This window comes from Panicum virgatum, chromosome 4N (genome assembly GCF_016808335.1).
Source record: "Panicum virgatum strain AP13 chromosome 4N, P.virgatum_v5, whole genome shotgun sequence".
NCBI classification, from domain to species: domain Eukaryota; kingdom Viridiplantae; phylum Streptophyta; class Magnoliopsida; order Poales; family Poaceae; genus Panicum; species Panicum virgatum.
The window spans coordinates 18,576,933-18,604,882 of NC_053148.1; the positions used below are offsets into that span (position 1 = coordinate 18,576,933).

At 47.5% G+C, this 27,950-nt stretch overlaps 3 protein-coding genes across 5 annotated transcripts; 1 reads left to right on the forward strand and 2 right to left on the reverse strand.

The window, feature by feature from the left end:
- The first annotated feature begins 527 nt into the window (after positions 1-527).
- LOC120668458 (chaperone protein dnaJ 11, chloroplastic) lies at positions 528-1,453 on the forward strand. Its single transcript, XM_039948176.1, has one exon. The coding sequence runs from the start codon at positions 797-799 to the stop codon at positions 1,118-1,120; it is 324 nt and encodes a 107-aa protein (XP_039804110.1). The 5' UTR covers positions 528-796; the 3' UTR covers positions 1,121-1,453.
- A 137-nt stretch (positions 1,454-1,590) lies between these two features.
- LOC120668457 (enhancer of mRNA-decapping protein 4-like) lies at positions 1,591-18,035 on the reverse strand. Its single transcript, XM_039948175.1, is given in 15 exon segments — positions 1,591-2,280; positions 2,530-2,655; positions 2,843-2,983; positions 3,136-3,306; positions 5,104-5,223; positions 5,295-5,654; positions 6,886-7,418; positions 7,503-7,652; positions 7,778-8,348; positions 14,988-15,116; positions 15,456-15,674; positions 15,761-15,917; positions 16,181-16,230; positions 16,732-16,804; positions 17,270-18,035. Coding segments are annotated over 15 exon segments (3,765 nt in total). The 5' UTR covers positions 17,926-18,035; the 3' UTR covers positions 1,591-1,971.
- Positions 18,036-22,931: 4,896 nt separating this feature from the next.
- Positions 22,932-27,591, reverse strand: LOC120670152 (serine/threonine-protein phosphatase 4 regulatory subunit 2-like). Of its 3 annotated transcripts, none has more exons than XM_039950210.1 (8): positions 27,499-27,591; positions 27,106-27,317; positions 25,947-26,027; positions 25,528-25,576; positions 25,342-25,450; positions 24,586-24,638; positions 24,380-24,442; positions 22,932-23,952 (listed from the first exon to the last, which is right to left on the reverse strand). In XM_039950210.1, the coding sequence occupies exons 2-8, from the start codon at positions 27,297-27,299 to the stop codon at positions 23,596-23,598; spliced, it is 906 nt and encodes a 301-aa protein (XP_039806144.1). In that variant the 5' UTR covers positions 27,300-27,317; positions 27,499-27,591; the 3' UTR covers positions 22,932-23,595. The 3 variants fall into 3 exon arrangements, with proteins under 3 accessions (XP_039806144.1, XP_039806145.1, XP_039806146.1); XM_039950212.1 differs by lacking the exon at positions 22,932-23,952 and adding an exon at positions 24,030-24,280; XM_039950211.1 differs by lacking the exon at positions 24,380-24,442 and having other exon boundaries at positions 27,499-27,578.
- Between the last annotated feature and the right edge of the window lie 359 nt (positions 27,592-27,950).

Sequence of the window (27,950 nt, forward strand, 5' to 3'; positions counted from 1 at the left end):
TTGTCATGAAATACAAATGTTCATTGTGCTCCTCCGACCTCTGTTACAAAAATCTTCTATTACGTATTCCAAAAATCTTACAAACTGACAATGAGCCTGTTTAGATTAACTAAAATTGAGTGCTAAATTTTAGTATATATTAGCATTTATAATATGCTAAAATTTTAAATCTTGAGAAAAAATTAGTGTATTCCATTAGCAGCACTCCTGTTTGGAGGATAGTCCTAACATTTAGCAGTTTCACCATTAGCATTTGATCCAAACGGCACCAAACATATATATAGAGAATTGAGCAAAGCGGATAAGGCTACCAGCTCAGGTAGTTAGGTAACGCAAGGGCATCAATCTTCATCTTCTAGAATCTCTGGTGACTGGTGTGGAGCCCACCGTGAAGATGAACATCCATGCGGGTCCGGCAACACAAGATCTCACCAATGGCAGTCACCGAGCCCATCAATCCTTCTAGAAGAAAGCGACGCCCCATCCCGGCGAAGCCGGCAGCGCCCATGCTAGTGCGGCACGCACTCCTTGTCTCCTCCAGAGACGTCCCACCCCACCGGCGTCCGGAGAGGCTGCAGGTGGGGCCCGGGCCTCCGCGCATATAAACCCCATCCGCCTCGACCAAACACCATCGCTCACACTCCCACTCGCCATTTCCCAGCTCAGGCAGAGCTTGCTCTCCATCTTCCCGAGAGCGGCCACCACACACACCACCAGCAGGAGCAAGAAAGCGAACGAAGGAAGGAAGGAAGCAGAGCGTCGCAGCAGCGGGCCGGGAGATCAGAGGCCTCACCCCATGGCGGGAGCCGTGCCCCTGGCCGCGCCGCCGGCGCTCGCGGCGGCGGGGAGCCCGTACGAGGCGCTACGGGTGGGGCGCGCCGCCACGCTGGTGGAGATCAAGGCCGCGTACCGCGCCATGGCCAAGCGCCTCCACCCGGACGCCGCCTGCGCGTCCGGGGCGGCGGCGGCGTTCCTGGAAATCCGCCGCGCCTACGAGACGCTGTCGGACCCGGACGCCCGGGCGCGCTACGACCGCTCGCTCGGCACGACCGACCACCGGCCAGGACAGGGCGTCGGCGGCGTGCGGGTGCGGCGGTGGGAGACGGACCAGTGCTGGTAGCAACCGTGACCGTGCCATGGCAAAGACGCCCCATCAACCCTCGGAACCTCTCTGCAGGGTCCAGGGGGAGAGCGCTTTGCGTGTTTTTTTTTAGAAAAAATATATACTATACATGTACAATGGTAGTGCAGGGTCCAGTTGTCAGTCACTCATCAGCAGGGCCCGCCTGTTGGCGACACAGCTTTTGTAAATATTCGTCAATATAGTAGTTCCAGGTTACTAATTAGAATGTGAGGGTACCACTCAGCTCTCATGCGCACAGACTCCGGTTCTATCTTTCCACATATTGATTAATATGAATAAACATCAAAGAAATGGTGCTCAAGTTTAATACAGTGCAGTGCAACACTTCAGCATCGAAGTGACAAGCTCCCCATTCAGAGATGCATTGGGTAAAATCCCATTCGAGAGAACCCAGCAGGCAGATAAACAGAGCACAGCCGCACGGAAGGATGCACTACGCTTTCTCATGATCCAGAGCTCCAGGTTTCAGAGCCTGGACAGCCAACATATTAAGCATCCCTGAGGGTGTGCTGCACATTTACACGACCAAGCACCAGACAGTGACGAGCCCACACGATCCTCTCTATCCACAAAGCCAGAACTCGAAATGTAGTTATGAAGCTACATGTAATATAGCATTTGTGCTGGTAACCCAACATCCAAGGTAATGAACCCGACATCGAAATGCAACTCAGTACCACCAATTTACACCGGAAGATACCTTCCACACTGCTAACTAGCCTCCTAGTCTTGTCGGGCACAATGTGTCACTCCCTTTCTTTCAGTTTCATTTGCTATGCAAAATTTTCTATGTACAAAAGTGCAGTGTCAGAATGCGCCTTGCATCATCACTTGTGGCTCATCAGGACTGAGGTGATCACATGCATGATTAAGCTGATTTTTTTCGCATCTGATGCATTGGTTGTTGGCAGCGACCGCTGGTGTGCCAGGACACCATAGACTTGTTCAAATATTGGCCTTACATGCATTGCGATTATTGGATCTGTTGGTTGTATTGCCACAGCAACATTTGTCATCCATTGAAGCTTCCGGGACGTATCGTTGGCAATGTCACACGCTAGCTGCTGGAAAAGGGCTAGGAGAACCCCTTGGTTCAGAGGGATGGGAACTGTCCCACACAATGCTTGCAAATCAACCTGAAATAATTGTGCAAGACAATATAAACAAGGTGGTATTTATAAAACAATAAAATGCATAAACAACCTGACAAAATGACTGCTTTATGTAATCTGCGAAGCATGTCCCAGTAACCATTAATTGGAGGTTTGCATGGTGATACACATCTTTTTTATTCATTTAGCAAAAGATCCAGGGCCATGCATATGTGGTAGGTCATAGGTTCTTAAAAATGATTTTTAAAATAGCAAATGTGGCATAGGGTTTACCTGAGAACACAACCAAGAAACTATAGAGACATCGCTTCTTTGAAGAGCCATTGTAAATGCCTCATCAAATTTCCGCTCCACAATCAGTCGCCCTAGTTCTTTCATAGGATCCAATGGAGCATCAACCTGAAGGCGCAAATTAACCGAATGGACCATTCAGTATGTTCTGGGGAACACTATATTCAATTACGCAGTTCTGTTTCAAAAAAAAAATTACGCAGTTAACCAAAGATGATGCTGTCTCATCATCATATCAACCAACAGAAGAAAGCAGAAAATTCAAAGTACATCCCACCTCAGGGAGATTCGTTACCGGTCCATTACTGGGCTGCAAAGCACCTGTGCTCTGTGATGTTGGGCTCGCTGATGCAAATAGTGACAAAAGCTTGCGCTGGCCATCAAGTAACTCTGATGCAGCACCCTGATTCATTGCCGATGCTGAATTGATTGCTTCCTGATAGAATCAAAATGAAACAGAAGACATGTCACTAATCATAAGGGGTGAAAACAGAAAATGCACATAGATAAAAAAAAACATATTTATTTTAGAGTTTCATCTTTCTGTTGCCTATGTATTGTTTATAACAAAAGATCTGGCAAACTTACCCTTAGAGTTTGTGCTAATGGAGTATGTGCTGTCAGGACGTGCTGCTGGATAGCAGCACTGTGCTCAGACATGCCTTTCTGAAATGAACCATCTACTTGCTCAAATATTTTCTTGCATGATTGTTCAAACGCTGGAATAACTGACAACTCAAAGCTAGAGCGGAACGCATCCTGCAAGATAAAACCAAAAGGATTCAGCTGCTTAGTACAATACACACTAAAACACAAGACATCAAGGTTGTTCAGTTTAACACGATATAGATGAACAGATTCTGGATTTGTAAATGGAAGGTGATTGGTGCTATAACCTGGAACTCTTTATGGTGTATAGGTTTTGGTATTTGCGAGAGGATGTTAATATTATTTACTTTTTTTTCGAACGCGCAGGAGAACTGCGCATCAATATATTAAGAAGAAAAAAGGGGGAGAGATCCCTAAAGTGTTACAGATATGATGGGTCTGTAACCCACCCTAAGAACAAGATAACTACTCTTACAAGAAGGAGAAGAACAAGACCAGTAACACTAGACCAAACACTTTAGGTGGCTGGAACAGCTAGGGCAAGGAGGTGAGAAATTCCTCTAGCCCCTGCAGTGGCCCAAAGCTGCATTTCCTCCTTCACAACCATGATGACACTGGCAGAGTTAGGGGAGATACCATCAAAGACACAACGATTGTGGTGGTTCCACAAGGTCCAGGAACACAGAACAACAATGGAATTGACACCCTTTTGCAATTGCCCTGAAACCTTGCTGCTTGTAGAAGCCCACCAATCTTCAAACGACCTCTCCCCAGCATGTGGTGCAAGAGCCTGTAGGCCAAGGTTCTGTAGAACATTAAACCATACTTGCCTACTAAAAACACAGGATACCAGCAAATGGTCAATGGTTTCACCATCCTGGTCACAAAGAGGACAAGCTGCCGGGTGAGAGAGACCCTTTTTAGCAAGTCTATCAGCTGTCCAACATTTCTTATGTGCTACAGTCCACATAAAAATCTGCACTTGCCAGGGGCCCAGCTATGCCAAATCCTCTCCCAAAGGGGCAAAAAGAATGACACCAGTAAAGAGGGCATCATATGCTGACTTTGTAGAGAAAGTACCCATTGTGGAAAACTGCCAGATATGTGTAACAGACGTGGTGTTTCAAACTTTGGATTAGTATACCAGCAAGCAGTTGTTTAGGTGACTAAATTCAAAAGCATAGTATTTGGAGTGATACATAAGGGCAATCCCAACCTATGGTGTCCATAGATGATGTTTATGCTGACACATAAGCAAGACACCTCCTTTAGAAACTATTCGCTTTGTTCGGATGGCTGTGGCTGGTAGCTGGTGCTGATTTGTTGTAAGAGAAAAATACTGCTGGCTGGTGGCTGATATTGATTTGGTGTGCGAGAAAAACACTGCTAGCTGGCTGACTGACAAGCCAGCTAAACAGAGCGATAATCTACAACCCATGATGTCTTAGTGGGGGCCTCTAATAAAGTTGTTCTCTCTCCTCTCCACCTATCACATTTGTTTTCCATCTATCATGAAGACACTACCTTCTCCCAATGCAAACTTAATAGTGTCTAGTGTATTGGGCTTTGCGTTGAAATGAGACCCAGCTTCTTCCCCTCTCTCCTCTCTCTCATTTATTATAGTGTCACATAAGTTAAAAGTCCTATATGGTGTAATTAATGTTATGGACACCATCCTACAAGGAGGGTTGGGATGCCCTAAAAGAACCATGCTTCATCAATTAATGTGACCAATATGGTTACACGAGATGATGCAGCAAAATATGTTTACACAAAATTAATGTATTCTTATAAAAGGATCCATCCATATGTTATCAACCAAATTCCTGAAATCAACTCTGCCCAGTGCACTGATGTGTTAGTTCAGGCAACCAATGATATTACTCAGGACGTGGCTCTTCACTAACAATGATCATCTGGAAGGAACACAAGTACCAAAGATATTACCTGAAGTGGCTGCTTGGCGGATGTATGGAACTGTGTTTGGATCTGCCTAGCAACACTAGCTTCAAGTTTTGTGCTTATAGACTTATCTAGCTGGTTAACAACCTTGTCACCCAGCACTTTCTGAAAAGGGAGTTGAAAAGTTGAATGAGAGAGATGACTGGAAAAAAATCAAGGGAAAAAATAGCCACAACCTGAAGTGAATCAGACACAGCAGAAGACAAGGACTTCTCAATGATAGGTGCGGTTGCTCGAGCAACAGCAGGTCCCAGTGAAGATATTTCTTTCTTTAATGACTTCTCCAGCATAACAGGAATATCCTTGTTTACAGAAGTTGCGATTAGAGTAGCCATCTGCTGCATTCGCTCTCTTTCAGATTTTTCATGCCTCGCATTTTCTTCCTGGAAACGGGCCCACATGGCATCAATGTTAGCCTTGATGGACCTTTCCATGTTTCGACCAAGTGATGCCTCAATTCTTTTGCCTTCCTTTGCAATTGGAGCAGATACAAGCATACTCAACTGCTTTTGCAGGTTACTATATGTGGTCATAAGCTGCAAAGTGACATGCGTAGTATGTGAATGAAAATCGTAATGTCCAACATACAAGCTGAAGGTCATCATCTTCATATGAGGATAATCAATTCTTTTTTTTTTAGGGAGAGGATAATCAATTCAATATGTTTTCTTTACACAGGATCAACAAAAAACAACTGACAAATACGGTAACTTGACAGGAAAGCTGAATGTTGGTGACACCTGACTGTTAACTGCCATGTTGGGAGCTCAAAATGGTCAATGCAGGCCTTCAACCATTTTTGGGAAAGCACATATCAGCAAACTATAAAATATACAATTACAGGCTAGAACTCAAGATGGTGCAGTGACTAGTATCCTGAAAAAGGATATTCCAATTTTGATTTGATGACTAAATAGTTTAAAAGAATCCTGGTCAATGTAATGCCAGACTCATAATGTTAGAAGAGTAGATGGACTAGGATTTTTACTACACAGTTAATTGAACAGGTGTAAGCATGATGTCCATGTCAAAACTGTCTGATTTCTGGGAGCAATTGAAGAGGTACATTCCTTGAAACTAGAACAGATAATGCTTATGATGCAGCTTGCGATTATTATGGAATGAATACGCAAACTAACCTTTCAACTTCAACATCATGAAAATTATGAACCATATACACATACATAAACAATCTGACATTCCTTATTTTGGAACAGGAACATGAAACTTATATGACAAAGACACTGATGTCTTCTGAATCAGAAAATATCATGGTGCTTCAAAAAAAAATTAAAGTAGTTAGCTTGAACATGAAGGGCGGGCCTGGTGCAACGGTAGAGCCTACCGTTTGTAACCAGAAGGTCCCGGGTTCGAGCCTCAGCCTCCACACATTTGTGCTGGAAAGGCTCGGTGCTTAAAACAACGCTTCCCCAGACCCCGCGCAGTGCGGAAAGCCTATAGCACTGGGTACACCCTTTTAGTTAGCTTGAACATACTGACTAATTACCTTAGTGCATCTATGTAACACTGCATAAGAACACTAATGCACACTATCCTGTATAAACTTTGAAGTGCTGAACCATAACTCAATTATTTGAAGATGATTTTTCCATTAAAAAAAAAGGAGACGCAGTCATTGAAGGTTGAAAAGAGACGTAGCAGGGCTCAATTCACATTCCCTAGCATATTCTTAAATAGTCGCTGAGAGCATCTATTACATCACACAAGGTTGGCACAGAGGGGCAAAAATATTTAATGCACAATCACCTGTTGCAGTGTTCCTTGAATAGCTGCAGTTTGCAGGGAGGGATCAATAGGAGGGTTCTCATTGATTCGAGGTTCTTGCGAGGAATCAGCAGAGTTGAATGTGCTTGTAGAAGGAGATAATTGCCCAGATACTTGAGGATGTATGATTTTTCCCTCATTGGTAGTTGAGGGTAATGGTAAATCCCTTAAGGCGCAAGGACGTTCAGTTCCCTCAGAAGCTTCAGTTGCTCTCTTCACAACACTTTCATCTCCAGCCCCAGAAGACTGTTTCAAAAGAGTCGGTACTGATCTATCAGGCAGAGGCTGTGAATCTTCTACACTGAACTTGTCAGTTATTGTGCGTTCGCTGACAGCATCTACAGTTTGCTCTGAAGGCATGACAGGTCTCTCTTTTTTCTCAGGAAGAATTTGGGTCTCCTTACCAACCTCAAGTTCAACAGTATGATTTGATTTTCTCACATCTACATGTTTTGCCTCTGCTTCCACGTTCTGTGAGGTGCCACTTGCAAATGTTTCTGCAGAAGTGACTACACCTGAAATAATTTTAGATGGAGTTGTCAAGTGCGTAGCCTGGCCTCTCCCCTGAAACACAGGACAAGGATCAGAAATTGTTATACCATCACTCCGGACATCTCTCGGCTCTTCCTTTCCAAAGCTATCCTTTCTACCAAAAGATGACTGGTCCGCATCACGATCACGATCACCCACCGAAGGATGTCTACTTAAGACAACGGGAGATCCAGCCTGATTCATCTTTGATGTAAGAGCTACAGATGGAACATGGGGAGAAGAATCAGCTTCTGCATAAAGAAAATGTGAAGTTTGTACTTGTATCCAACTAAATATCATCCCATTAACTGAAACACATATAAATGAAGCTATTATACATTACCTGTGCCCTGACTGTCATTTGATGGCTTAGTTGAAACAGCAATAGAAGATTCAACGGGAGTAGTTCCTGTGGAAGGCGCCAGTGCTGCCATTTCTGGAAGCCTCTCGTTTAAATGAGAAATAGCAGGGTCTCTTCCAGATCCAGTGTTATCAGCTGTAGGAGGAAGACAGAGCGATAACTCCAACCCATACTGCTGGATAGCCATTGTCTGGACACAATAAACTTGAACAACTTGTTCACCATCAGGATGGGTTTCATGTGTTCCCGTGAGACTCAAAATGGGCATAGTAACAGTAAAATCTGCTATGTAGTCCAACCGAGTTGAGGCGGGATCTTGACCATACTCAACATGCACAGTATAAATAGCATTCTTTTTGGCATTTGCAAGCAATATAAGGCTAGCGTGTGGCAACACTGCAACTTGGTTGAAAAATGCCTCCTCGGACCTATGTTCCAGAGAACTTACAAGTTCCAACGTTTGAGTGCATTTCCATGTCTCCAAGTCACTTGGCAACAACCAGCCTTCTTCATTAGTGGAGGCCCAAATTTTTACTTCTCGGTTGAGTGGGCCCTGCAACATAAAAAAGCTAATATTTATTAATCCTATTCAAGAACGATGCTAAACAAGAAGTATGAAATGAGCTTTCTTTGCAAAGCTTCCATGCTAAACAAGGATGAATAGTGGGGAATATCATCCTTTTCAGAAATATATACTCCCTCCCAAGGAACAGAAAGCAAATATTGTTGGTGTATTTGTGAGCCCATGTATAGAGGCCCATCTAGAGGCTCATGTATAGGATCTATATATCCCATCCTTCTAGGGTTTGGAAGAATACAAGCCATTATTCTCTCCATCATGGTATCATTAGCTTAGGTCTCTCTCACCTCTCTCCCGTGCTACCAGCAGCAGCCGCCGCCGCCGGCTCCTGGCCGGCCGGCCGCCGGCCTCCTCCTCCTTCCCTCCCCTTCCCTCTTCTTCCTCTGTTCCGCCGGCCGCCAGTTTCCTCCCCAACCTCTCTGCTCCGGCCGTCGGGGTGTGGGGCTGCCCGCCCAGATCCCCTGCCGCTGCGGGGGCTGCAGCCGCCGCTGCCGCGAGATCCGCCGCCCTGGGGCCGTGGCCATCGCCCAGCTGCCGGGCGGGGCTGCCGGTGCCGCGGCAGGTGGCGCAGAGCACGCGCCACCACCGCCAAGGCCGCCTCCCCAAGGGCCTCCGCCCCCTGGGCCGCCGCCCAACGGGCCGCCTCCTCCACCGCCGCCGCCCGATCCCGTCGCTGCTGCTGCTGCTGCCGCTGCGCAGGCCGCTGCTGCCCACCGCGCCGCCGTCGCTGCCGGCAAGCAACCTGCCGCCGACGCCGAGGCCGATCCCGCGTGGTCTGGGCTCGGGATGTCGCCCGCGGATGCGCCGCTCACCGCCGCCGCCCTCCGTGGGCAGCAGGACGACGCCGCTCTCGCCGCGGCCCTCCTCGCCGCCAAGTCGGAGGCTTCGGTGGCCTAGGAGCGGGTCCGCGTGGCTGCCCTCGCCTGGGAGCGCGAGCGCGCCACGGCCGACGCCCTCGCTCTCCGGGTCGCCGAGCGGAGCACTTCCTCCGCGTCTCCTCCGGCCAGCCCGTCATCCCCGAGCCAGGCGCCTCTTCCTCCCACCAGGCCCCGCCCGCTGGATCTGGAGCCCGGTACAACCCGACCGACCCCATGGTCGCCCAGCTCCACCTCCAGGCCGCCGGCGTCCAGAACATCAGGGCCCTGGTCACCGTCCTCCTCGACCCCACGTCCTCCTACGGACGCTGGCGGGACCAGGTCCTCCTCACCCTCCGCCGCTACGCCCTCGACGACCACGTCCTCGTCAACTCGTCGATCGAGACGCGGGACGTGGTGTGGCTGCACCTCGACAGCATCGCCATGTCCTGGATCTTCGGGACCATCTCCCTAAATCTTCCGGACCTCGTCAGGACCCACGGAGGCACCGCGCGGCAGGCCTAGGTGGCGCTCGAGGGGTAGTTCCTCGGCAACGCCGAGTACCGCGCCCTCCATCTCGACGCCACCTTTCGCACCTTCGTGCAGGGGGACCTCTCCGTTGGTGAGTACTGCCGGCGGATGAAAGGCATGGCCGATGCTCTTCACAACCTCGGGGATCCAGTGTCCGATCGGGTCTTGGTGCTCAATGTCCTGCGAGGCCTGAGCAGCACCTATGACCACCTGAAGAGCTGGATCGCCCGCCAGAGGCCCTTCCCCTCCTTCCTGCAGGTCCGGGACGACCTCGCCCTCGAGATCACCAGGGGTCTCGCGCCCGGATCGCCCTCGTCCACCTCCACCGCGCTCGTCGCTGCTCCACCGGCTTCCTCCGCCGCCCCTGCCACCTCTCCTTGGTGCTGCTCCCGCCTGGCAGACCAGAGGTGGGGGGTGCCGTGGACGTCGTCGGGGGGGGGGGGGGGGGCCGTGGTGGTGGTGGTGGCACTGGTGGCCCTACTTCTGGGGGTACCGGTACCGGTGGGGGCCGTCGCGGCGCGCCGACTCCGCCGGCTCCGGCTCCGACTCCCGCTTCTAACCCTGCCCCTGGAGGTACACCCTGGCCATCCTTCAGCAACCCATGGTCAGGGTGCATCTTGATGTGGCCGTTCCAGGGTCCGGGAGGAGGGCCTCGTCCTCAGCTCCAGCCGGCGGCCATGTTCACCGGTGCTGCTCCCCTCTCCGCGCCGTACTGGACCCCGCCCGCTCAGCCAGCAGCCGACCTAGCCTAGGGGGTGGGACCAGGCTGCTCTAGCGCAGTCCTTCAGCACCATGGGACTGACGCCGCCGGTCAGCACCGAGTGGATCGCCGACTCGGGTGCCTCCTTCCACACCACTCCTGATGCCGGTATCCTCTCTTCTGTCCGACCCCCACACCCCTCTTGTCCTTCTTTTATCATGGTTGGTGATGGGTCTTGCCTTCCTGTCACCGCCATGGGTTCTGCTCCTCATCTTCCTAATGATCTTGTTGCTCCTCAAATGGTTCACAACCTTTTTTCCATTCGCCAGTTTACTGCTAACAACTCCTGTTCTATCGAATTTGACTCTTCTGGTCTTACTGTGAAGGATTCGCTTCCCGGCATCCACTCCTCCAATGTGACAGCCCGGGGGCCCTTTACACTCTTCGGCTTCCTACTTCCGCTGCTCCGTCTTCAACTTCTTCTTCGTCTACTGCTTTTGCCGTGACGCCTTCTTCCACCACCTGGCACCGCCACGCCGGCCGCGACGTTTTGGCTCAGCTTAGTCGTAGTACCGATGTTCCATGTACTAGGGCTCCTGCTGAGCACCTCTGTCATGCGTGCCAGTTAGATCGTCATGTCAGACTTCCGTTTTCTTCTTCTTCGCATACTGCGCATGTTTTTGATCTTATTCACTGTGACCTGTGGACATCTCCTGTACTCAGCATGTCTGGCTATAAATATTATCTGGTCATTGTTGATGATTTTTCTCATTACTCTTGGACTTTCCCTTTGCGCACCAAGTCTGAGACCTTCCCCACTCTCCTCCACTTCTTTGCCTGGGTGTCCACTCAGTTCGGCCTCACCGTTAAGGCCGTCCAGTGTGACAACGGGCGGGAGTTCGATAACTCCACCTCCCGTTCCTTCTTCCTCTCTCGTGGTGTTCAGCTGCGTATGTCTTGTCCGTATACCTCTCCTCAGAACGGCAAGGCTGAGCGGATGATTCGCACGACGAACGACGTCCTACGCACCCTTCTGATCCAGGCCTCTCTGCCCCCGCGCTTCTGGGCTGAGAGCCTCCACACCACCACCTACCTGCTCAACCGCCTTCCGTCCACTGCTTCTCCTGCTCCCACTCCACACCACACTCTCTTCGGTACCCCTCCTCGCTACGACCACCTTCAGGTCTTCGGGTGTTCGTGTTACCCTAACACCTCTGCCACCGCTTCTCACAAGCTGGCACCCCGCTCGATTCGTGTCCCTCGGTTACTCCCCTGACCATAAGGGGTACCGATGCTTTGACCTCACCCCTCGCCGCGTCATGATCTCCCGACACGTCGTCTTTGACGAGTCGGATTTCCCCTACTCCACCTCCTCCACTCCTCCTGACCCCGAGCTGGAGTCTCTGTTTCCGACTGACCCGGTGGTTCAGCCACCGTTACCTGTTTGTCCTTTCCCTGCAGGTTTTCCCGGTGCACCGGCACCACTTCCGGTGATCCCTGCTGCGCCGAGAGCGCCCCGGTACCCGCGGTCGCGCCACTCGCGGTCCACGGACCTCCGGTCGTGCCACGCGCGGACCCGGTGTCTCCCGCTCCGCCACGCGCGGCCCTGGTTCCTTCCCCTGCACCTGCGCGGTACGCTCAGCCGGTGCAGGTATATCGGCATTGTTCGGCGCCGACACCGGCGCCGCAGCGGTACGCTCAGCCGGTGCAGGTGTACCGGCGTCCGTCGGCGCCAACACCGGCACCGCCTCCTGCTCCGGAGGCTCCTGCGACGCCTACACCGGAGCCGTCGCCGCCGCCGCCTCCTCCGGCTCCCTCTCGAGCCGAGCCGGAGGTGTACCACCCGCCAGTCATCCATCGGGATCCTCGACATATCCATCCCTTGGTGACTCGGCGGATGGCGTCTCAGGCCGCGACTTTCTCCGCCGCCGAGGGAGAGCCGCAGGTCTCTCCGGTACCCTCCTCTGTCCGCGACGCCTTGGCAGATCCTCACTGGCGTCGCGCGATGGAAGAAGAGTACGCGGCTCTTCTTGCCAACCAGACGTGGGACCTCGTACCGCGTCCGTCTGGTTGCAATGTGGTTACTGGCAAGTGGATCTGGACGCATAAGCGTCGGGCTGATGGCACACTGGAACGCTACAAGGCTCGCTGGGTTCTCCGAGGGTTCACTCAACGACCCGGTGTGGACTATGATGAGACCTTCAGTCCAGTCGTGAAGCCTGCTACGGTGAGCACGGTCCTCTCGCTTGTGCTCTCGCGCTCTTGGCCTGTGCACCAGCTGGACGTGAAGAATGCGTTTCTTCACGACACTCTATCAGAGACTGTCTACTGCTCTCAGCCAGCGGGATTTGTGGACTCGAGTCGTCCGGATATGGTCTGCCGGCTCCACAAGTCTCTATGGTCTGAAGCAGGCTCCTCGGGCTTAGTACTCTCGATTCGCCATGTTCTTACTGACATTGGGTTCACCGAGGCCAAGTCTGACACGTCTCTCTTCATCTACCGCCGTGGGGATGAGACTGTCTATCTGCTGCTCTATGTCGATGACATTATGCTCACATCCTCCAGTCAGCGGTTGCTTCAGAGTGTCATCTCCTCTCTGCAGCAGGAGTTTGCTATGAAGGATCTTGGTCAGCTCCACCACTTCTTGGGCGTCACTGTTGAGCCTCGCCCGTATGGTCTTCTCCTTCACCAGCGGCAGTACGCACTTGATATTCTGGAGCGGGCTGGGATGACTGATTGCAAGCCCTGCTCCACTCCTGTCGACACTCAGGCGAAGCTGTCTACTGATCTGGGTGATTCGGTGGCTGATCCTACTGCCTACCGGAGTCTGGCCGGCGCTTTGCGGTACCTCACCTTCACCAGGCCGGACCTCACCTACGCGGTTCAGCAGGTCTGTCTCCACATGCACGATCCCCGGGAGTCACACCTTGCTGCGCTGAAGCGTCTCCTCCGCTACGTCCGTGGCACTGTGGACCTCGGCCTAGTGCTTCACCGCTCGTCCTCTGCTAAGCTGGTTGTCTACACCGACGCTGACTGGGCTGGCAGCCCAGACACTCGTCGCTCCACTTCCGGCTACGCCGTCTTCCTGGGCGGCAACCTGGTCTCCTGGTCGTCCAAGCGGCAGCTGGTCGTCTCCCGCTCCAGTGCTGAGGCGGAGTACCGGGCTGTCGCTAACGGCGTGGCAGAGGCATCCTGGCTACGACAGCTCTTGGTGGAGCTCCACAGCCCGCTCGCCAAGAGCACGCTCGTCTACTGCGACAACATCGGCGCCGTGTATCTCTCCACCAACCCCGTCCAGCACCAGCGGACGAAGCATGTGGAGATCGATCTGCACTTCGTGCGCGACAAAGTCGCCATCGGCGATGTTCGGGTACTCCATGTCCCGACTACCTCCCAGTTTGCTGACATCTTCACCAAGGGACTACCCTCCTCGACCTTCTCAGAGTTTCGCTCCAGCCTCAACGTAGCAGGTGGCTAGTTGTGGCTGCCGGGGGGGGGGGTATTTGCCCTTTGTACACTCTTTGTACTCTCTTCTTGTCCAGTCTTGAACACTGCTGCGCCGATTGCTCAGACTGCGGAGGGGTGTTGGCTTTCTTGTTGTCCAGTCTTGAACACCGCTGCGCCGGTAGTTCAGACTGCGGGGGGTGTTGGTGTATTTGTGAGCCCATGTATAGAGAGGCACATCTAGAGGCCCATGTATAGGATCTATATATCCCACCCTTCTAGGGTTTGGAGGAATACAAGCCATTATTCTCTCCATCAAATACTAACACAAGAGGTATGAAATCATTCCAAAGATTTACAGTGAAATAACCAACTTATGATTATGAAACAATGATTATACAACTCTGAACATGACCAAGTTCCTCGTTTCGGGAACATCTTCCAGGAACAACAACGTTCCCGTAGTGTATAACTGCTGTACCACGTTCCCAATCCATCATTCTACATTATGAAGTACATATGTGGTCATCAAAAAGAAATTCAGAATTATAATTATTTCAATGCAGTGGCTATTCATTCAGCATAAAATGGTTTTTAGAATAGCACAGCATGTATTTCTAGAATAGCATTGTCCATAAATGTAAACCGTATCTGACTTCATATACCAATGCAATGTGTTGATCCCCACATATCCCTAATTAATATCCAGTTCTACCTCATACTGCTTACATGCATGCATTGAATAGACCATCGAGATAATAGCTGTCTATATGCAGCTACCCTGTGATGTGGCGTGTGCGGTGTGTGTGTTCTATATGGCTATTTTAGCCTTTCTACTTCTTTCTTAGTGCAATGATAAGCAGCTCTCCTGCATATTCAAGGGGGAAAAAAGATAATAGCTGTCTAATATGCAGGACAAAATACTCCTTTCATTGGTTGGTGGAGCAAGTAACATTTCTAAATTACTGAAGATCTTCCTCTAAAAACGATAATAAGAATACCAGGCTCCAATAAGAAAATATAAAACCAAGAATTAGGGTAAAATAAGAAAACAACGAAGTGGAAAGACACAAGAATACATACTGATGTAACAAGATTTATATGATTTGGTCGTTCAGGTGCTGTAAGGAAAGAAACCGAGTAAACAGCTTGACCATCATGTGGTTTCAGCACAGACAGAGGGGCTACCCTGCGATCATCCCAGACCTTTACCTGTCACAAACAAATGGAAGACATTATAAACTGCATTCAACAATACTGAATAATGTTCTGTACATCTAATATGGTCCCAAAACTAATACAGCGGTAACCTATGCCCCATCGCCCAGAGAAGGAATACCAATTCTCTTAACAGAGGCAGCAGATTTTGTCCAAGTGCAGCAGCATTAACGATATGATTGATGAAATTAAGTTCAACAATCGTAGCATCCATTCTATGTGTTGGTTGCATGCTAATTGCCACTGGAACTAGAAAACAAGGATATTGTGCTCTAGTATATCATGACATAGTTTTCCTAACCAAAAAGAGGATATCCTGTAAAGAGTACAAACCGTGCCATCTTTTGATGCTCAAGCCAGACGTGTAGTCATCCATTGAGATATGGAGAGATCAGTAATGTCTCCACCATGTTTACCAACTACGCTCACACCATCAATGAGCTTGTCAAGTGGGCATCTTAGAGGCTCTTCCGTATTGAAGTCTCTTCCTCTTCCCACTTTTGTTATGTCTATTCTTAAGATGCAATTCCCAACTCCAACATACAGAATCTCCTAAAAAATAGAAACTACATGGATCAATTTGCAGGGATAGAATCATGACATTTGAGGTGGTAGAGGTCGTCTAGATGAGGATTTACTTGCTTATGAGAGTGCCAACATATTCTCGGATGATAGGTTTCAGCGTCTCCTATAATCTGGATGGTGATTTCAATCTTTCCTGAGATTTGAGGTTTATTTTCCTCATCAGGTCCCTCATCAATCTTCCAAACATATACCCGCCCATCTACACTTGCACTACAGAAGAATAAAATAAGTTGGTAAATTTATGAGACAGAGAGAAAAGGTTTGATGCTGTGGCAATCTTAAATATTATGTGATAGTTTTGGACTAGCAAAAAGAGTAAGTTTATATTGCACCAATAACTGGAGACAAGAGTTAGACCCACTCACTTGTCCGCTCCACAAAGGCAAGGAGAAGAAAACAGATACACGTGTCCTAATGCACTACACGAAGAAGAAAAACAAGTCTGAAACGTCATATACATGAGTACAGAATACCTTGCTAGACGATGGACATCTTCTGCAAAAAAGGCCATGTCCGTCACCCTCTGCGCCAAACACAAATAAGACCATGCAAAACACAAATAAGAAAAGCTACTTCATGCTGATAACAAATATCGCAAGGAATAGGGAAGCGCAAAATTACCGAATAAATACTACCTTAAAAATAAAAAAGATTTACAACAGATAAATAGTTGGATACTGTGCACTTGACTGGCATAAATGAAAAAGGAAAGCCAGTTTCAAGGACCATAAAATAAGTAGCTATTGATTGCTGCTACATGCACATGCAGCAGGCCAGCAGCCATAGCAATTAACTTATAACACATATTTCAACATAGTAGCACATATTTCAACATAGTCAAAACCTAATTTCACAGCATGGTGCATGAGATGTCCATGTGCTAAGACAAAAGCAATAGTTCACTTCAGAGCTACTATCAAGTATCAACACTGGTTCATGCATGCACCATAAACTGAATTACTACCAATCATACTCAGGAGCCAGTAAACACACAGCAGTCACACCCTCACACATTCAATCATACCTGTGTGTGCCCCCGAAGGAGGGAGCGGAGCGCAGTGTTAATGTTGAGCACACGGATGTTGCCTAGCTTAAGCCTAGGACTGGGCATTCGGTTTTTCGGTTTAGTTCGGGTCGGTTTTTTCGGTTTGAGAAAAATTCGGTTGTCTAAAACCATAAACCGATCGGTCCTCAAGGAAACAAAAAACCGACACCGAAAATGTCGGTTTTTCGGTTCGGTTTTTCGGTGCAACCGAACAAAACCGAGTCTCATTTTGACAGAAAGATATCAAGCAACAGGCTGGTATATATTGGACAGGTTAATGGGCCGTGGGCTGCACTGGCTGTCTTGGCCTTTGCCCTTTGGGACGGCCGGGTCTAATTCGGTTTTTCGGCTATTCGGTTCGGTGCGAGATAAAAACCGAACCCGAACCCGATGACCGAACTTCCTAAAAATCCAACCCGAAGCCGAACCGAAAAAACCGAAAAACCGACAATTCGGTTCGGTTCGGGCCGGTTCGGTTCGGTTTTTTCGGTGAAAAAATGCCCAGGCCTACTTAAGCCCATACACGATGTACGTCCTGTTCACGGCGATCTGCCTGCCGAGGACCAGCCCGGGGTCCGAGGTGTACTTGGTTATGGGCGTCACCTCCAGCTGTGGCGGCTCTGCCTCCCCTGGCAGCCGCGAGTCCACGTCGTGCACCACTCGGTCCCCGGGCCCCAGCAGCCTCCCGCGCAGCATCTTGCTGCTGGGCATCCTCGCCGGTGGCGCGGATGATGACGCCGGGAGCACCGCCGCAGAGGCCGCGGAGAACTCTGACGAGGGCGGCATGGCCAACGCCGACTCCAGGTGGGTGGGCGCGGTGTTGCCGAGAAGCTGCATGAGCCGAGCCCCCGGGTTCGGGCCCGGGCCTGGGTTCGGGATAGGGTTTGCGGTGGGGTTAGCGATGGCGAAGGCGGCCGCGGCGGGGTGGTGGAAGCCGTGGGGGTCGTTGGGATAGTGGAGGTAGGGGCCGCGGTGGAAGGGCGGGGTGGCCGGCGGGTAGGAGTAGGGCCCTGTGGGCGGTGGCCCGGTAGCGGGGCCAGGCGCGCCCGGGAAGATGCCGGTGGGGCTCGGGGCGGTGGTGGGGTGGTTAGGGTTAGGCGGGGGCCGGAAGAGCTTGCTGAGCTCGAAGGGGGCGCTGGGGGCGGGGTTAGGATTCCCCGACGGAGAAGCCATCTGAGGCGGTGAGCGGCGGTGGTGTGGATCTGTGGTGGGGACGAAGGGAAATGGCGGAGGAGCACCGGAAGAGAAGTGCGCCAGCCGGGGAGAGGAGGAAGACGAGGAGAGTGTGGTTTTGCAATTTAACCCCCGTAGTTTTGTGGTTTCAATTGATGGGGATCCTGGGAGCCGATTGCAGCTGGGTCCGTTTTGGGGCCTTTTTGCAAAGCACAATGGTATTTATTTTTTATTTTTTATTTTTTATTTTGGAAAAGGGAGTTGGAGGGACGTTGAATCGTCCCGCTTCGCCAAACTTTTGCGTTCTCATCCAAACTTGTGGCAGGTTTTATAGTGGTATAAGAAAGAGATAAATTAGAGATGTGATGGTGCATCCGACAAAAGCAGCCACACATATATCATGTAACTATCTCGGAGATTGATTGTAGAGTATATGCGTGCACGTAACGACAGGATGAGTGTGTGCATATGTATAGAAGCGTCTACATATGTTGTAAACAAAATAAAATATAAGGGTATATGTGTATATTCTTGGTTGATAAGATGGCAATTGCATATCATATCATATAACACCCACAAAAATTCTGAAGTAGTGAGAACTTTTGTGGTGAACCATGATGCTTGCTCTAGCTATGCCAGCCGTCATAGCCAGACATACGCTGCTAATGGGGTTGAACCCGCCCCAAATTCGGCCATACTCATATTTCAATAGCCCTAACTACCACCTGCTCCGACCCACCCTGTCGCCCCAATGGCCCAACCCGAAGTCACGACGGAAGATGATATGCAATTTACGCGCCGATCTACTACCATAACGTCCCAACCCGTCCTAACCCGTCTGTGTCGTCAACCCAACCCGCCCCAACCTGTTTCATAGTGTCACCCGTTTCCACCCATCTAATAGTACCCGCATTAAAACACACCTAAAAAACCCGTCAAGCCCCGCCCCATTAGCAGGAATAGCTAGACAAGAGAACCTGCAGGGCTGCAGGTAGGCTTGCATGAGAACACGGATGCAGATGCAGTTGCACTTGCAGCCACAGCCACTAAACAAAAGGCCGAAGTGAGTACTCTAATGATATACTAGTTAATTATAAGTGTGGGTAAATAATGGTACTTATCTCGCATTTCCCTTCTTACCTACTTAGAACATCTATTATTAGTTCAATAGATTGGGTAGTGCTTCTGTTACATGCCGCATCCTGCAGCATTTCAACCTCTTCAACGAAGACGTACTATTTTATAAATGCTAAATGACTGATTATATGGCCCTTAAAATTGGATGGCAATTATATTCTCTCATAAAGAAATTACGTCCGATAATACAGATTTACAATTTCAATTACTCTCTCTATTTCAAAATTTAGATAATTTTAGTTTTTTATATTCATAACATCTGCTATGCATCTAGATATAACACATATTTAGATACATAGCAAAAATATAAATTTATAAAAGTCATAACGACCTGAATTTTGGAAAAGGAGAGTACTTGTTATTGCATTATATACATGAACCAATGTAAATCCATAATTTGGATCACAATCTTTTACACTGTAATCAATTGGTCTATGACACCATATCATTCAGGTGTGCATAACCTACTTTCAGTGAGGTCTAAAAAACACTACTTTCAGTGCGGACCGAAGATAAAATTTGATAGGAGGTACCCCAAACATATCAGGAGTGAAGAGAAATTAGAATGTATTTGTTGTTCAAGAGAGGTTTTTAAATTGTTTAAGCAGGAGCACATATGGTGGGAAAATGCAACACAACTATTTTCTATATTTAAGTGGTGGCCTAGCCCTAACAGGCACAACCTAGTCCGCTTCTAGTCACGTATGTAGCTTGAAAGAATTTTGGCTCGTGGACTCCACCCCAGGCAAAAAAAAAAAACAGCAAAATAGACCATATTGGAGTATTTGCTGGGGAGCATATAGCCAAACATGAGAATTTAGCACTAAGCACACCTCTAAAAAATGTTCATCGCTCGAGTCGAGTAGATTGCAGGAGGAGATGTGAGCTTCCCCTCTCTATTATTTCCAAACAAAAAAAAAACTTCCCATGTCTAATATTCTAATTATTTTTTTTAACGAACAACACTACAAGAGTGTGTTTCTATTAATATAGTAGAAAAATACAAAATTATGTCTCTGGGAGGCCATAACTAGGCAAAAGAGAAAAGAAAAACACAACAACACGGCAGGTTGGATTTGGACATCAACACGCACCGAACTTAACACTACACAACAACTCAGGCCGGTCGGATCGGGACATCGATGAAGCCGCACAACTCATCTCGATAATACAACTCTGGCCGCTCGGAATTAACTTTGCTTGACAAACGCAACAAAAACTGAAGCCTTCGCGTGACATCCACCAAACATCAACCTCCAGGCATGACCCTGCATCAACAGAGAATCGAAAGATGTAGTCGACACCGCACTGGGAAGACCACTGCCATGCGGGACCCTCCGCTACCGTGCCGCTGACAACACCCTCCACCTGACAGAGTGATACCACCGGAACCGGACATTTCGTAGGTTACCTCGCAATCGCCACCACGATAACACAACGCGTGGGGGCCTCGCCACATCCGTCGTTAGACCTCACTCTCATCACCTCGAAGAAACAACAAGCGCAGGGGTCTCACCACGCCCGCCACAGTACTTCACGCCACGGTTCCGTTTCTTTTGTCGCCGTCAGAGAGGTGAGCAATGTTGCTCCACGTCCCTCGATCACCATCAAAGCTGAGCCGCCACTGCAGGACGACCTCACCTCCTTGCTTCACCCGCGAACATAACATCCACAGTCGTGCCAGCGAGCTGAAGATGTCGCTTGTGCCGTTTTCCAATGATGTACCACACCAGAAAACCTAAGCAACCCAGCCAACCTAAGCAACCCACCGTCCGCTGCAAGCCAAGTTGTTACATGATATCGATGCTGCAAGCGTCTTCCTTCGATGCCATCCCACTCTGCACTGACAGTTGCCAAGCAACATCAGTCGCCACGGTCCACTACAAGCAGCCACCCAAGAAAACATGCAACAACCTTCGGCCGCCACCAAAGCTGTGAATGCCACCACGAGGGCTCGGCAACACCCATTGAGCTTGCCATGCGCACGGAGTTGCCAACCCTGTCAGATGCCGCCCATGGCCAATGGACTAGAAATGCCACAAGCCTAGATGGGTCTCTAGAGACGATGCTTCCAAGGAGGGCACGATGCCAATGCACCGCCCTCGTTCGTCCAGGATCTAGACAGGGTTTTCACCTAGAGAGCCTTGTGCTATAAGGTGCTACCTCCTAGATGACGCCCCCAATAGGGAAAGGATGCCCAGGGGCGCCGCCGTCATCTGTGCCAGCAAGAATGCCGGCAAGAGTTTTCGCTAGGAGCATCAACCCCTCGCTGCACGCTCACGGCTTGGCACTCCCAAACCACAACCATAGCAGCACATCCGGGGCGACGTCGCCGTCATGCCTCCACGCACCATGCCCTGCCGTATCTCCGGCTCTGTTTAGTTCCCAAAATTTTTCATGCACTACAGTAATTTTGAACGTTTGACCACTAATTAGGAGTATTAAATGTGGATAACTGACAAAACTCATTCCATAACTCTGGGTGAAATCGCGAGACGAATCTAATGAACCTAATTACACAATGATTAGACAATGTTGTGCTACAGGAAACAACTTCTAATGATGGATTAATTAGGCTTAATAGATTCGTCTTGTGATTTTTCGTCTATTTGTGTAATTAGTTTTATAATTAGTTTATGTTTAATACTTTTAATTAGTGTTGCAAATGTTACAAAAAAATTTTGCCCAAAATTTTTCACCAACTAAACGGGCCCTCACTCCAGCAACACCACTCCGCAAAGAGGTCGCCTTCAAGCACGATGGCCTAACAATTTGGCTGATAATGACGTTAAGAGGATGTGGAACACTGGCACATCAGAACTCCAGTCACAGCGCGACAGCGCACCGCCACATACATGAAGACGTAGCATCCATCGAGTGCCCTCTCCTCCATGCACCTCAGGAAAAATGATAGATTCAGTGTTGCTTTTACTGTAGTTTCACTTCTCAGCAGTCAGCACAAGCACCGTGTCATGATGCAATTTATTCAGCATGCTCTAGTGGCAAAATATTGTGGCCCGTACTAGCTATCATGAGAAACAAACACCAATCCAAACCAAGCTCTGAGTGGTAAATTCACCATGGTTAAAGTCAACCTTCAAGAGGAAAAAGAATTCGGCAACAGCTTATAAAAACAGCATATGACCGTCAGCATACTTTGTTCCACACAATATAACCTAAGAACAATGACATCAAACTAAACTTTAATTGCGTAAGGAGTACCTCAGTTCAACAGCAGCAGGTTAACTACCTTAAAAGTATCATACAAGCACAATAGCCTTGACTCGGCCGGAAAGCGCACAAATGGATAGCCAATAATTTACCCGGCAGGTGCCATATCCAAAGAAAATGTACTCGCATAAAGAAATGTAGAACATCTAGAGAAGTTTGGCTAGGTGGTCAGGTCATTTTAGTGTCGTTACCCCCAAGTTAAAGCCTCTAAATTGTCACCCAACAACCCACTAAAGAACCAATCCAAAACGAACACAAGCGTATGAGTTTGCACCATCATGACATCATTTGATTGCAACACGAACCATTGAGTCACATCATAGGTACATTTGACCATTAATCTCTGCCGTTGTATATGGAGCAGGAAGCACAGATAGATAACCTTGGCGTGCACTTTAAGGATTGGAATATCTCTAAAGAGATAGCTTTGGATAAGAGCGCTTAGAGACTAGCTATCAATGTGCCTGAACCTTGAACTTATTTCTTTCGGGTTTCATCTCTAGCCTACCCCAACTTGTTTGGGAAAAAAGGCTATGTTGTTGTTGTTGTTGTGCACTTGTGAGCAACACCATTATGGTATTAGCTATTCACCGTGATATGGAAGACAAACTGGAAAAGCACAAACACTAAAACCAGTCTTTTCAAGCAAAGGCGAATTCACACCAGTCCTTCAAGCAAAGGCAAATTCTTAATTACAGTTATAGGGGAAAAAGAAGATGAACATAAATCTAGCACCATCAATAAGCTAGCGGCACATCAGCAGTCGACCACGTAGCTTCTTATGCACGGTGCAGGCATGGGGCAATTCGTAGGCAAAATCTTCGCTGTTGATCAAGGCATCAGAGGTCATCGCAACTTAACGTAATGGCAGTTCACTTTCTTATGATGCATCGTAGGTTCACTATATTGAAGATGCAATAAGTGAAGCCAGATATCCATTGGATAAGTCATGGATATTGCCAACCCCAAAAGGTGAACCAGAACACAAACTTCTAGCCTAGATGGTGCATCATAGCCCAGGGTAAAATTGGTGAAAATGTACCATGGCTATTTAGAGCAAGACATCTACTCAATGAATGTAAACTGATTCAGGCATATCAAGATCTACATGCTTATACAATGCCCACTACAACTTACATCAATAGTATAATCATCTAAATCCTGTAAACTTCTGAATCCACCTTTCATTTTGGTTATCCGAGCAGACCGAATCCCAGGGGTTAGTGAGCAACAGGTGGATCGCCAAAATGGCAGCTGCAGTGGAACTTGGTTCCATCGCTTTCTTGTCATGCAAGATCAAACTCAGCTTTGTGGCTCTGATAAGGGTTCACTGACATTAACTGCTTCAGTGTCAGCTGCGGCAGCAGGGTTAGCATTGGAGCTAACATTTTCAACCTGATCAGGATTGTCCAACTGCATCTCTACATCACGGCTACCAGACACTTCCTCAGCTTCTGTATCAGCCATCTCTTCATCACCATCTCCTGCTAAATGCTCCGTTCCATTTGGTACGGCTGTAGTATGCTCAGGCGTGCTCTCAGGCTCTTCATCAACAGGGCCAGAATTTTCTGTAATTTGTGTGCAATCCGAACTTGGTGGCCCATGAGCAGCTGGATATGGGTCAGTGGACTTGGCTATTGTAGATGTGACTAGGAGATTCTACAAACAAGAGGCAAAAAATGGTAATGAATGGTTCAGTGCGAATAAAAAGATCAATAATAACTATCACGAAAGCATTTGGCTATCCGGACACAAATATAATGAACGAAAAGGATTGTCAGCAGATATACATCAACTCAATGTCCACATAGAATGAGAATCCAATTTCAATTTTCTTGCTTTACAGCAGATCTGAAGCATACTGGCACATGTCAAAACTCAGTGAGCTATTTGTTATCAAGGTGCACTCGATGTTGTTTCAAGAATTATCCCTTGAGGTATGATACTTTGACTTCATGTGGGAAACCAACCGGTGCAGGAACTAGCACTTCAGATCAAAAGTGCAAATTCATACATTACATGATAACATAGCTAAGAACCAAGTGTATTGATATTCTCTAGACGGCGGTGAGCTTAGCTAACAAACCTTCTCCAAGGCCAAAGCAAGCTTTGACAATTTTGTATAAGTTCCTTTTGGATTCAACAAAATCTGTCAATCGATAAGTAGTGTAAGACTTTTGCTATAGAATAGGATGAATGCATGGTATAAGTGAAACAAAGTGAGTTTATTGTTAAGAATTGCATCACTAATAATAATCATTAGGACAGATTTTTGAAGTAAACAGTAATCACCTCACAAAGCCTTTGCAGTGTGAACGGAGGGCCCTCTTCAAACCTCCAGAGGGCTGTAAGATAATTCAACAAACAATCACATATACGCAAAGAGTTCAAAGAATAGCTATTGCAAATATTCCACTAAGTAGCCATCTCTCCTGATCAAACCAGTTGATGCACAAGTAGATCTTCTAAGAACCAGCAATGGAAACCCACCACCAGCTTCCAAGTGCCTAGTTCGTTGAATATATATATATTATATAACCAAAGTTCTAAACCCTTTTAAAAATTGCAACGCTAAAAGAAAGTCAAGGATCCACGGGATGCATGTGTTTGACAGAAGTAAAGGAAGAGAGGAGTACAATGTATTATGTCATATAAATATAAAAATACCATTTCCCAACTATGAGCTAGCAACACATGCAAGAGGCACAAAACCAACAGCTTCAAGCACAAATTCTTTTTCCAACAGTGAGTGTTGAATCTTTGATCCAGCAAATCATAAAACATCAATCCAGGTTAGTAAATAATGTCTAGCTTTTGTTGTCATGAAAGAGTACCATTTCAATGCTTCAAGTTCTTTGCAGCCAAATAAGCTAAATGGACACACAACTACAGAGCTCAAAATGGAAACCAAAATGAATTTAGTATTGTAATCAGCAAGAGAACTATTCCAGCTTGAAAAATATCCGGAAATGCATATGCCATTACATCAACCAGATACTGACTTGGAACTTTATGGCGAAAATTATTTGTAAAGACTAAAGACTGTACCATGACTAAGTCGGCTAACAAGCTCAGAGTATGTCTCCCCTGAAAAAGATCTCTGTTGCTGTACATCATCTTGGCTCGCCATTTGAGCCTCAGAATATTCATCCAAGACCTCACATCATGGATACCAATTTAGATGATAAACATGCACTATACAATCATAACATCCAACATACCCAATACACATACCTGCTTCAATTGAAGAGACAGTAGACTCTTGAGGAAATCCCAGTCATGCCTGAAAAGAAATTAATCCAAGCGTAAATGAGTGACTCCAATTATTTGTCCCAATGTTCTGCATGCAGCACCTATGCCTTTAAAACTAAATGCAAAGAACCTAATCAACATAGTTTCATGCTTGCTTTACTTGAAGCTTGAATCAACTGAAAACTTCTTTCAAATGTTACATATTAAAATATTACAGCAGGTTCTACTCAAAGATCACAAAACACATGTACCATCAGGTTAAATAAGGAAAAACACTACACTATATCTTGTTACAGAAAGATGGAGCCACTCACAATGTGGCTTTAAACTTGAATAGAACATGTGAATATGTGATTCATCCAAGAATCATAAGTACGAAGCGGTATGAGATAAGTTTGTACCAGAATTTTCCTGTCTCAGCTATGACTTCAATGATGCTTCTCATTTCCTCAGGACTGATATCAACATTTGTCACTGTCTCCCTGAAATGAAATTCATTGCAGCAAAGCTCAGAAACCAAATAAAAATTTAGTGAGCTGGCATAGCAAAACTGGAAATTTTATAGTTCAATGTGGAAAAATTGGAGAATTAAACCATCACTACGTTTATGCTGTCCTACAGTATTCAAGACATTTTTAATCAATGTATCAAAGAGATGCAATTTTATACATGAAGGAAACAAGAACAATGGTCAAGATGGATGTGCTGCGAATTCCTGAACAGTTTTGAGTCCATGTGAAACTTTCCATCGTGTCATAAAAATGCAGTCAACATTTAAATTTGACCAACACTTTGGTGAATATTTGGTATGGCCGTATACAAAGTCATATGAAATGGTTAGTTCTGAAAATATGCTCCATAATGAACTGCTGCATATTCATTTTGGACACCGTGATATATTGCAAGTAACCAATCTTTTAGTGGAAGGATTATCTTTATTGACGTGATGACATACAAAAATACTTGACTCACAGTGAGATCAAGAATTTTTAACCCACAAGATTACATAATATAGCAAAAATAAACTTGGCCAAATACATCTTAAGAAAGAGAGAAGAGAAGGCGTTTTCATGCATGGTACTTCGGTTTTCACAAAGAAGCATCTGATGTAAAGATGGAGCTATAACATGACGCTAAAAGGCCTCAAAAGGTCTGCTGGAATTTAATATTTGGATCCAAGCTAAGCGGAGCATATCACGGCACAGAACAAATAAATGTGCATTTATCCATTTTATGCACAATGAACCAGACCAAGCAAGTGCTTTGACTTAATCACGAAGGGATACTTTCTCTGTTCACTCGTGAGTTTTTTTTTGCAATTTTTATCGCATTTGGGGCAATTCGCTTTTGCATCCTTACCAGATTTTGCTTCTAACGAGCATTCTTAATGCACAAAACAACACTTGTAGAATGAATTCGTCCTTGGTAACATCAGTCGCATCACATAGATATCCTTATAAATTATAATACTACGTATGCAAATCTGGGTACCAGTTACTAATCATCATGAAAGACTGCGAATACAGATGAATTGCTGCCCCATAAATCGGCGTCACTTACCCGTGCCTCCCGTCCTCCGGGGTTGCATCCTCGTTAATCTGATCCGCGTCAGAAGTTGCCTCTATCGCCACCGTGGGCGCCGCCGAATCCTCCACCACCGCGCCACCCTCCCCGCGCGGATCCGCGTGGACAGCCGTTTCCGGGGCCGCCGCGCCCACAGGCGCCGCCGCATTCTCCGTCACCGCACCCTCCATTCGCGGTTCTTCCAGCGCCTGCATGATAGGGGCGGAGAATTCTTAGCCCGTACAATCGAGCCGGAGTATGGCAGGCTACGGTGGCTAGGGTTTCTACATTTCCAGGGCGAGGCAAGCTGGGAGAGGGGACTGGGGCAGGGGGTGCCATCTAGGGTTACGGGAACGGTAATAGCAGTGGTGGTGATGTAGGGGATCTCACCTGCGGTTTCGTCGCCGGCGGCGGAGGGAGCCGGCGGATTCACTTCCGGAGGTGTCCGTTCGTAGGCCGGCGAAAGGAAAGGGGAAATTCTGCGCAGTGACTGAAAGCTGGGCCCACCATTTATGCCAAGCGGGAAGCAATGCCCGAGCCTCCGCAAATCTGCTTTCTCTTCTTGCCTAGCTTTGATAATCGGTAATTCGGTACTAGTATTTTTTATCGATAATTCGGTACTAGTAAAATTCACGTGCGGATTAATAAAATCTTATTTGTTTGTTCTTTTAATAAGATAAGATAAGATCCACCAACTTGTCATTTTACATTAAAATAGAAAATATAGCAACTATGATCTATGATTACTTTAATCCATGCATCTCAGAGTATATATAAGCGATAAGCGATATAGGCACCGTTTGTTTTTTATTATAATCGTCTTATTAATGGAAATAACTGAT